We start from the raw sequence: 11,331 nt of genomic DNA on the forward strand, positions 1-11,331 counted from the left end.
AGTCAGGCACTCGGTCATGGACCAAGAGCCCAACAGTTTCACGAGAGAGGATGGGACCTGGTGGCATACCTCAGGACTCTCCTGTATCCAGTTACGGATTTGGGGAGGGCAAGTTCTGTAAGTGTTAAAATCAGGTCTCCTGCCCTGCCGGACCAGACTGTGCTGTGCGCAAGAGCTGTGTAAATCTAAGGACTGGATGGGCAAGCTACAACTCTTTTGGCAACAGCTTCCATATATCTATTACAAGAAGAACGACGGGCAAATGACAAATTAACCCTTGCAGTGGGGCTACCCCTGCACTGCATGTGTTAAATCCTTGTTTTGGTCTAGGCTCTAAAATTAAAAGATATACTCACCTGATCCTTGATCCAGCCTGGCTGTTAGACTGATGATCCCTGCAGCCTCTTCTCCCCTGGGCTCTGGTGGTCCAAGCCCTGCAGACACCTCTTTTTTAAGCACAAGTCCATTGACTTGACTTGGATGTGAGGATGCCGAGGGACATTCTGTAGCCAGAGCAGAGGGGAAGAGAGATGAGCGGTCACTGCCCCAGGACCGAGGATCAGGTGAAAATATATATCGAGAGACGAAAGAAAGAGAGAGAGAGACGAAAGAGAGAGAGAGACGAAAGAGAGAGAGAGACGAAAGAGAGAGGGACGAGAGAGAGACAAGAGAGAGAGAGGGACGAGAGAGAGAGACGAAAGAGAGAGAAACAAAAGAGAGACTCTAGACCAAAACGAGCACTTAACCATTGCCATGCTGGAGTAGCCCCACTGCAAGGGTTAATTTGTAATCTGAGTAGTTCTTTCAGCAGTTTGCCTGAAATCCTGCTTTAAGGTTTGTACCCCCTTCCAAGAATGTTACCTTCCTTACATACAGTATTAAAGCCGAGCATTCTTTAAATAATTTCCACGCAAAAGAAAAACATAGCAGAACATAGACTATGATTTCTAAAATAAAAATGCAAATGATCCTTTTATTGATTTCCAGCTTCAGCTGAATTAAAAAAACAAAACAAACACAGAAGGCAAATCTGCAGTCTCCCCCGGAAGCATTTTGGCTTTGTGAAACATAAAAGGATTCATAAAGGGCATTCCTCACAACAAACAGCACAACGATATCAGAGAAAACACAGTGCTTTGTATCTTTACAACAGGCAAACTTTTGTGATCACAGTAGTTACATTTTATCTTCTTTTTCAACAAAAACAAAAACTGTTCTCTACACACCCTCACCATACAGAATATCAGGGTACTCCAAGGACAGAAAGTTACAGATTTTGGACTGTAGACCGTTCAGACTGTGTGACAGATGGCTCTGTGTAGGCAGGTCCTGGCTGGGGGTAGAGGCATTGGAGGTCCAGTCACACAGGGGGGTATGCTGGTACTTCCACTTCCTCAACAAGCAGGCAGTGGGGCAAAGCCTGTCCATGGTTGAGGAAGTCCTCTGGTTTTAGAAGTTCAGTTACCTCTATGTGGCACTAAAATGAACTTGTAGAGGTGGGATCATGGAAGTTTCCATTGCTCATGATTTTTTGCAAACCCATACTGGTGGGCTCTTTTGCTGACCTCGGCTTAATGTGACCCTCTTGCCAAAATCAATTTTAACATATAAATGTTACCTTAGAAGAAACATGTAAAGAATGACCTCTCCTGCTGTCCCATTCCTGAGCAATTGACCTCCAGGGTCTGCTGGAAAACAACACTTCCATGAGTGGCGATCTTCTGGGTCCCACACAGCATTTAATAGTTCCTCCCGCCAACTTCCATGTCAATATCGGGTACAGTCAGAGCCGAAGCTAAGGGGGGCTGGGGGGCATGTGCCCCTGGTGCCGCTTTAGGAGGGGCGCCACTGGGTGTGTGGATGGAGAATTTCTCCCTTTGAAGGGGGAGCAACTCTGAGCCTTTGCCCCAGGTGACAGAATGACTAACTTCTCCTCTGGGTACAGTAGTGACAAAGAGGTCGGCAGGATGAACCAGAGCTGCAGGAGACACAAGTGATTGACACTCCCGGAAGTCTCCTGGATGATCCCGCAGAAATGGTGTGGCATTCTGAGGCACGGGCGGCGGGAGAGCCATTTACATTTTCTTTTACATAACAGCTTTATCTTAAAATTGACATTGGCAACAGGATCGCTTTAACTGCCAAGACAGTTACCTGGAACGAGCATGCAGACAGTAAAGTCTTTCCTTCCATCCTGCAGTCTCATTCTGGACCAATGACTCAAGTCAGCAGTAATTTCCCATATGTCTATCCTCATTGGTTCTCAGGTACCCAAACTTTTTGGTTTGCCTAATTATAGGATACTTGGGATGATTTTTTAGATGTGCCGTCTGTTATACTCTGTACATTTTTGTTCTTTACTATTATAGAGTTAGTCAGACCAGACTGGTGTTTCAGGCTTGTGTAGATGCTGCTGGGTTGATTCGGACACGGCTTTGCTATATTTATTGGGAACTCTACAGAAAAGATCTTCGGACTATCATTTCTGAGGATGATGATCTGCAGAGGCCATTGCAAGGAGCTTCTTGTAATCTGTTGGGGGATCGCAAACCATCTTCTACAGCCATTACTAGTATTGTGTATTGTGGTCACAGAGGGACTTTGCTGTATTTACATTACAGAGAATGTATCAGGAGAAATGAGACTCCTTTACTTGACCCACCAGTAGTCATTCATACCTGGAATACATGCCCTAAGGGGTCAATCCCATCTTGAACTAGAATTAACTCAAAACCTTAGTAGTAAACTAAAAGAGATGATGTCACTTGGCAAAGTAGCTGTTTTTTTCTTAAAACCCATTCCCTGACCAACCTATGCTGACCTTCCTCATGATCCAGCACCTTCCATGACTCCACAGCAATGCAGCAAGGTACTCTGTGCTTTAAGAGTATGGGAGAGCATGTGACTTCCTTCCATGATGCAGTGCTCAGGACTGGCAACAAATCACCAGTCCCAAACACTGTCACATGAGCAGGTCAGGACAAGAAGACTGTCACATGTGGAGGTCACCAACCCTAAGTAAGCTCAAACATCATCAGACATGGAGTTTACAATGGGTAATGGACATAGGAGGAACATAGCTGTGGGGGAATGCAGCAAAGGAGCATACAAGACGGTCAGTGAGTAGGGTTGAAAGAGACTATATGGACAAAGTAACAGAGTCCCTTGAAGGTGTGAATATCATGGACTTGTGTTGAATGACAGCTACCAGCATGCAGTTTTAGCCACTGTACTAGTACTTTTGGCAGAAGTCATCTAACCCCAGAATCCTTGGCCTGCTTTACATATTCCCACATCATCAAGGCTTAGGCCGCCCCAATGCCCTAATCATCACCTGATTGGTTGAGCCGGAGAGATGACAGGGTCTTGTGGCAGCAATATGCAGTCTTTTGCATATTTAGTGTATATACAGGTCAATAAATATATATATTTTATATACATACAATTTTTGTAACAAACCGTAAACATTTTCTTCATAGGCTTTCTGTTAGATTTTTTGGGATTACTCAACAAAAAAGAGCCAAGGATACAAGGATGTGCCTCATACTGTAACCCACAGTACAAGATTTGGGGTTTACCGAGTATATTGGTGAATGATATACAGTATAGGCGTTGGGTGGCCATGGGTTACTCTACTTTGCTCTGTCCCCAAATGAATAAGACCGCTGTCCTGTAGATTCATCAAAAATGATAAACGTGACCCTCATTTCTAAAAGTTTCTCATATTGCCAAAACAGCAACCAATCGGCTTTTAGCTGTCATGACGGGATTGCAAGACTATGAAGAGAAGAATCTGATTGGTGGAAATAGACATTATGGAGAGTGGCTACCTCCGACACATAGTAAATGAGACCTTTTCCATGTAAAGGGAAATGGCTGAGCTACAGAAACCCCACCACCACTAACCCCTGACAGCCAGAAAAGACACAAGTGTGATCAGTATGTCTAATTAAGATTTGCCAGTTCAGTCACATGACCTCAGCAAAATACTGGACCATTGTGGTGAGGACTTCTACTTGTTTTGAAATAGGCAGGGGGCGTTCTGACAAAGCCGGGTTCTACAACAGGAAACAGGAAAGAGCTTTGTACTTTGCTAGAGGAAAACAATCCCCCAAATGGGCAGCATGCAACTGCAACATCCTGCCACCCATTCCTGCTACAAGAGGCACTGAATTCCATTATTATGGTACATAGCTAGGCTTGTGAACAGATTTTTGATGGTTCTTTTTTTTAAATAAAGGCTTTGATTGGAAAGATAGAGGCTCCTATTAAGCAATTCAAAAGCTTGGACTCATTTATGCAAATTAAGTTCCCAAAAAATGATTACTTCTTATTGATAAAAATAATTTAAATGGGAAGTCGACTTTAACTGAAATGTGAAGCTTTAGGACTCCTCTGTATAGCAACATGGAGAGAACATCCCATCTCCCAATTCTGGGCTACAAAATGTCCAATTTCACCCATTCACAGGCCCTACATTTCAAGCTACTGTTGTCACCAGCGGTACGTTGCTATGAAGGTAGGGCCCGGATACAGGGTGTGGTGCGAGGGAATATGCATCATTTACCCTCTAGTACAGGGGTAGCCAAACTCTGGCCCTCCAGCTGTGGAGGAACTACAAATCCCAAGATTCTCACAGCCACAGACATGACTCCCGGAGAGAGATGCATCATGGGATTTGTAGTTTCACCACAGCTGGAGGGCCGGAGTTTGGCTACCTCTGCTCTAGTAGATATATGAAATTTAGGCCACTGGCCAAGTTGGCTGGCCTGCCACATCCAGAATGATTATAGACATGATTATGGTACCATAATCATTAGACAAATCCAAACCCCTGGGGAAGGCCGAGGTAGGGTGGGATCATTTCCTGTCTAGAAAGAAGTATATTGGTGAAGCTGTTTTTTAGTCCTCTATTGGCATCACTGAGCCAATCTATCCTTGCTGCTAATAAAGAAGGGTGTTTTATTACATGGAGGGTTCAATGCAGGGGTCAGCTTTCTCAGAGTGAATTTTAAGGCGTCTGCTGAAATCTAACACAGATCAATACATTTCAATGTTCAGAAAGGGATCCACTATAAAATTAAATTTGTAAACGTTACCCAAGTTTATGTCGACCACGGGTGACACGGCACTGAATAAGTTATTGGACAATAAGGCTTGACATACCACAGAGTAAGGAACATGGTTCACAATGGGGACACCGTGAGTTCTGGCATTAAAATTAAAGCATAAAAAGTAAACACCGGGGATAAAAAAATACATATATATTAAGAGGTGTGGTCCCCCCAGAGGGTGCAACATATAAATAAAAGCTTTCATTAATTTTTTTTTTCACACATCTCACATAAGATGGCACTGGGTTAAGAATGAAATCTTGATAAAGGCAGGAAAAGAAGATGGTATTATGTTAATTCACAGTAATGAAGATTAGATACAATTAAACCAGTTTCACAGAGCACCTCTGACGACAATAGAAGGCCGGTGGTTATGCCAGCGCCTTTGGCGTCTACGGCCACAACGACAGCCCAGCTTAACTGCTTTCAGAAAGTGCTAGAAGTATCCTGAGAAGATTCTGTACATGGGACATCTTTTAACCCCTGGAGGGACCGCACCCTGCAACTCTCGGGGGTGAAGAAATAATGCACAATTATATACACAGGTAGGCCAGACCGAAAGACAAGGTGGCAGCGGCATCTCTTGTTCTCAGACTAAGCCCTGGACGAAGCTTGTGTCCAGGTGGACGATCAACATTCTGATGAATGACATCTCTTTCCTGGTGTTCTCGAAGATGATCCTGGGCTCATCTGACTGGCAGCGCAGACAATTGGGTGCCATGACCATGGCTAGGTTGTTAACGTCCATCTTGGTGGTGCCCACTTTGGAAGGCTGAGAGAAGATCTGCGTGGGTAACAAATAAACAGGTAAGACTTCAATGTTTAGAATGCAACCATTCATTATACAACAGTTAAGGGGAGATGTAAACCTCATGATAGACAAAGAATACAGGGCTTTCTAGAGACAATTGTTATGGAGACCCTGTCACCAACCTAACAAAATTGCAGGAAAAAGCACAGCAAAGGCCACTTTCACACCGTCTGATCTGTGCACTCCTGATTGTACAAGTACGGATCATATGTCAACACTGTGACATTCGTGTCCATCCAGTTTTTACCTCTTGTGATGGAGAAAGAAACTGCAATTACCAGAACACATGTCAGTCTATGGGGAATTGGAAGTAAACGAACATGTGCCCATTTACATCACATTACCCCAAATCCAGCAAAATCAGGTCCGGTGAAACAGAACTCTGATCAGGTTGTTTTTCTGGACTTGGCCACAGCCGGGGGTAGCCAGGTGTAAACTGACGCTCATCCATTTAAAAACGGCTGCCCATCCGATCCAGTCCCCTTCAAAAACCAACAAGTGGACCTGATCGGATTGCCCGTGTGAAAGGGGCCAAAATTAAGTATTTTAAATCTATACTTATAGTATGTTTCCTTTCCATCAATTATTGTTTGCCTTTGAAATTGATAGAAATTCCGACTACTCCAGAAGAGTCAATCAGTTAGCACAGCCCCCTCCCCTCCTCGCACGGCAAAGCCCTCTCCTCTTCTGGATGTGTCCAATTTCTGTCAGTGCTGGACCAGCTCTTTCTCCACTATGTGCCCCCCCGATCCAGGTTTCACTTTGTCATTATGGGCTTGACATCCCTGACTGTAGGGCTGAGCTTCACCCACCTGGCATCCCTCTGTTTAAGAAAGATCAACTAATTGGACTCCTGCAGACTGTTCCTCCCATCTATGTCCGTACCTTGGTATGGATATTCAGTAACATGGACAGGAGGGAGAACGAATGAACTACAAGTGACATCGCTGCAATTGTATTCCTTTCAGAAGTGCAAGTCCCTCTGCTGAGGTGGCTGATGGGACTTGTACTTTCTCCATTCACAGATCCTGTCAAAGGATGATGCCATATACAGCCATGCTGAATAAAAAAATGTACACCAACCTGCGGGGAGGAGAACCCCGTGGTTCAGGCAAGGATGGAAAGGTAAACTTAACCTTTAACCCTTTTGTGACCACAGTTTTTTTGTGGCCAGGCCAAGTTTAGCAGTGCTGGCATGTGCCAGGTAACTTGAGAATAACGCTACAACCCACCTTTCTGATTGGCAGCGGGTCTGAGGACTAGGAACACACACAGTTGCACATTGCTAGTTCTATGCTGCAATGTTTATTAACATTCTCAAGTCAGGGGCCATGTTACATTTGTACTCGTGTTGTGGCCATGAAGGGCTCAAACAGTGACCATGAAAAATGGAAGGCCCATGAACTTGCCCAGGGGTGGGCAACTCCAGCCCTCCAGCTGTGGTTTAACTACAAATCCCAATATGCTCCTGCCTCTGGGAGTCCTGCCTGTAACCGTCAGGATTTGCAGTTCCACAACAGCTGGAGGGCCAGAGTTGGCCACCCCTGAACTAGCCTCATGTGGGTGTATTGGTGTACATGATTTACACACACATATCCCTTTCACTTCTAGATCCTGTTTGGATGCAGCAATTAAAAGAGAAAGAAAATGCTTTTCTGGATTATGGAGGCTGCCATTGCAGACGTCCTTCTGTCGTCTTAAGCCACTGACCTGGAACAAGCATGCGGAGAGCGAGGTTATGTACAGGCACCTCCAGCTGCCTATACTTTAGGACTGCAGCAAGTTTTTGTCTTTTTTTCTCCTGAAGGTTCCCTTTAAAGTCAAATGGAAAAATGTTCCAAATCTGCTTGGGGTAGTCAACCTTGGCACCTCCCGCTGTGGTGAAATTATAAATCCCATCATGCCACTGCCTCTGGAAGCAGAGGTGTCCTGGTCCATTTTGCCACCCGAGACGGGGTTGGGGGCATAGGGGTGGGGGTGCATGCACTCAGTGGTGAGGTAGGGGATCGCTGGTGGAGAGTGATGCCTCCGCTCTGGCCAGCGTCCCCACAGTTCCTGGCAACCAGTGACATCACTGGGCAGGATGCTGGTCAGAGCTACCCAGGTTGCTAAGAGCTGGGCAGTTAGATGTGTATGGCCCTTACTCGTCTCATCAGGCTGGAAAGGGGGCAGAAGGCACACTGCAAATATTGTGCAGCAGAGCGGCCATGTCACTCAGCCTGCAGCCCTCCCACATGACCCTAAGAGATGCCGCCCAAGGCAACAGAATCAGACTGCCTCATTATAGGGACGACCCTGTCTGGGAGTCATGCCTGTGGCTTTCAGGGGCTTGTAATCAACATGGGACTTGTAGTTCTACAAAAGCTGGAGTGTTGAGATTGCCTACCCCTCCCATAGGTGAAAGGTGTGCCTACAGAACGCAGCTGTGTCTATGAAATGTTGGGCTCTCCGCGCTCATATATAAATTGCTCCGCTGTGCTGCAAAGGAAAGGTTGAATGTTTCCCTCTGTAGACTGCAGAACCGTAGACACTGAACTCCATGTTGATTTAAAGGGAATCAATGTGAAATAAAGCCAATCATTCAGCCTCTCCGGGAGTGTTTGGACAGTATGAGCAATACACGCCAGAGGTACCCATCAATCCAGGGGTAGGCCAACCCCGGCCCTCCAGCTGTGGTGCAAGAACAAACCCCGTTAGGCATTGTAAGACTGACAGCCACAGGCATGATGACGTTTGTAGTTTCGCCATAACTGGAGCCGGGCCGGAGTTTGCCCAACCCTGCTCTGATCACTCAGGTCTATGTACTCAAAGTGGTGCAAGAAATGGTCAGTAACAAGTTACGGTCTTTCTGTATAACACTGTCCATCTGTCCCTAATGCACTAACCCACCTGGAGGAAGTGGATGAGGTAACACAGCACCAGCCGGTTCAGTTCCGGAAGCTGCTTAACGACAGACACTGCTGCGTCAGGGTTTTCATAGTTGGTGATGCACTGTTTGTAGAACTGCTGCGGGATAAGGGGCTCCTCCAACTCACGATACCAAAGCTTCAACAGGGATGCTTGGAAGAAATGAAAAAACAACTTAACATCATATCTATAAAAACATTCTGAAAATTCCATTCAGCCAGTCTCTTCTTCTGCACCAGCGATGGAATGTCCCTCAGCATCCTCACATCCTACACACGGTATAGAACATGGAGACTCACAGGACCTTGGAGAGCTGGAGTGGAGGGAGAGCGAGGCTGAAGGGACCGGTGTAAGAGGAAGCCCGTATTGTGGTTCGGGTAAGTAGAACTATTTTAGCTCCCTAGACAAAACAAGCACTTAACCCATGCAGTGCCGGTGTAGCCCAACTGCAAGGGTTACATTTAATTTTCCCGGAGTTCTGCTTTAAAATTTGTATGAATCCTCTCATTAATTTGGTAACAAACATCTATCTCTAAAGCAGTGGCGTCACAAGGGGGGTGCGGCCCGCACCCGGGTGACACCATTGGAGGGGTGACACAAAAGGACTGACAGTCATTTTGGTGTCACCCCCTCTGAAAAGTCAGGCACTCAGTCATGGACCGAGAGCTTGACAGCTGCAGGAGAGAGGGGAGGGGACCACGCTGCATACCTTATCCCGCCGGTTGAACGTCACCAAGATGGCCGCCGGCAGGTATAAAAAAGATGGCGGTGCATGCACAATGACGTAATGGCGCACGAGCGAGGTGACATCACACGCATGGGCGATGATGTCATGGCGGGGTGTCACCCGGTATCCGCTCCGGGTGACACCCGGCCTCGGGACGCCCCTGATCTAAAGTGCTTACAGATATATCTGGACGGCTCCTATGCAGAGTCGGATTTGTAACAGCACGGCAGCTATAATCCTTGAGGTTGTTTTTCCATCCCCCCTGTGCTGAAAGTCGATTTTCTTTTTTTAATGTTGTATTTCTGTATAGAGGACGGTAACCAAAGCAAGCTCACCGACCGTTATAGCACAAATTCCTATGGTAATGTACGCCGCTATATCCTGCCCAAATGCCCGACATTGCTACTTGTCATCACCGGCCTGAGTTTTCCTGTAAGTCTGCACCCGATAACAGCTAGCTTCAACATGAGTATCATCAAAGAGGAGCCGACTTTCTCCAACCTGGCCCCTAATACCATTCCATCAGCTGTACATTCCTTCTGCTAAGAGCTGCGCTAAAAGTTACAGCAAGCTTATAAAGGCCGCCTGCGGGCTAATATATTCTTCCACAGGGAAAACAATTAATTTTCTACACAAATGGAAAGAATGCATTTTGGGACATCATTTAAGATACACTGATCAGAAAGAGAATTACATATATTATTATATTTACATGAAATTATATTCCTGAAAGGAATATAATTATAAGTCAAACAGTGTACGGTGCTATCAAAACAAAGCTGCAGCAGTTAAGAGAAAAAAAAATATTTTTAAACAAAAAAAGGAGCAGAAATAAACATTTTAAATGTAAGCAGTGTAAGTGCTTCAATATGACCTGATATATTCGCCTCTTGCAGTCTTTGTGCAGCAGAGTTAGGCGAGGGGGAAGCAGAACAAAGAGACAATCAGTTCATGTGCTCACATGAAGCATGCCAATAGAAGGAGAAAGCAGAGAGAGGAGCTCATCACTGTGCTGCTGCTCCTTCACTGTTCAATCACAGACTGGGGGCGGGTCCATAAAAGCTTAGGTTAAGTGGAAGTGACTTGATTCATGATATGTCATTAAACCTGGAAACTGAGGACATCTAGTGGCAGAGAAGAAGTACTGCGGGGGGACAGTTCCTAAGGGAAAGTACTGCAGAAGGAAAATCACTTTTTTTATTTAGGGGGTTATTCACTAAGCTTCCGAAGGCAGCCAAATGAATAACAAAACTGAAGTGAAGGGAGCCGAAGCCTGTTCGGCTATTCACTGCAGCCCTGTATGGCTATTTTTAGCTGTACATTGGCTGCATTCGGCCCACTTCACCTCCCTTCGACTAAGCCGAACTTGCTGAGGCTGTTCAAGAACTTGTACGCCTCAGCCGATGCAACATCTGCATCGGCTGAGGCGAACGTTTGGAAGTTCTTTCTCTGCTGTTCACCCCTATTCTCAAAGGGGCCAAACAGCAGAGAGTGAAGAGCCGAATGCAGCCGAGCAGCATTGGGCTCGGTCATTCTGTTCACTACATTAGAGGTAGCGAACAGAATGAAAATGTCAGTGTAAAAAGAAAAACCCAAAAAACTGTGTGGGGTCTCCTCCCAATTCATACCAGACCCTTTAGGTCTGGTAGGAATGTTAGAGAGGACCCCCAATGTAAAAAAATAAATGTGTGGATTCCCCTACAAATTCATACCAGACACTTAGGTCTGGTAGGCATTTTAAGGGGGACCCCAAAGCCCCCCCCCCCCCCCCA

The 11,331-nt window shown here is 45.8% G+C and overlaps 1 protein-coding gene across 1 annotated transcript in view; it reads right to left on the minus strand.

The window, feature by feature from the left end:
- Window positions 1-5,256: 5,256 nt before the first annotated feature.
- Window positions 5,257-11,331, minus strand: part of LOC108797490 (rho GTPase-activating protein 39-like) — an 87,964-nt gene continuing 81,889 nt past the window's right edge. The window contains exons 9-10 of the mRNA XM_018569091.1: window positions 8,815-8,984; window positions 5,257-5,898 (exon numbers count right to left, since the gene is read on the minus strand). Coding sequence (XP_018424593.1) covers window positions 5,704-5,898; window positions 8,815-8,984 — 365 coding nt within the window. The 3' untranslated portion in view covers window positions 5,257-5,703. The remainder of the gene's footprint in view (window positions 5,899-8,814; window positions 8,985-11,331) is intronic.

This window comes from Nanorana parkeri, unplaced genomic scaffold (assembly GCF_000935625.1).
Source record: "Nanorana parkeri isolate BGI_ZX_2015 unplaced genomic scaffold, ASM93562v1 scaffold1284, whole genome shotgun sequence".
NCBI classification, from domain to species: Eukaryota; Metazoa; Chordata; class Amphibia; order Anura; family Dicroglossidae; genus Nanorana; species Nanorana parkeri.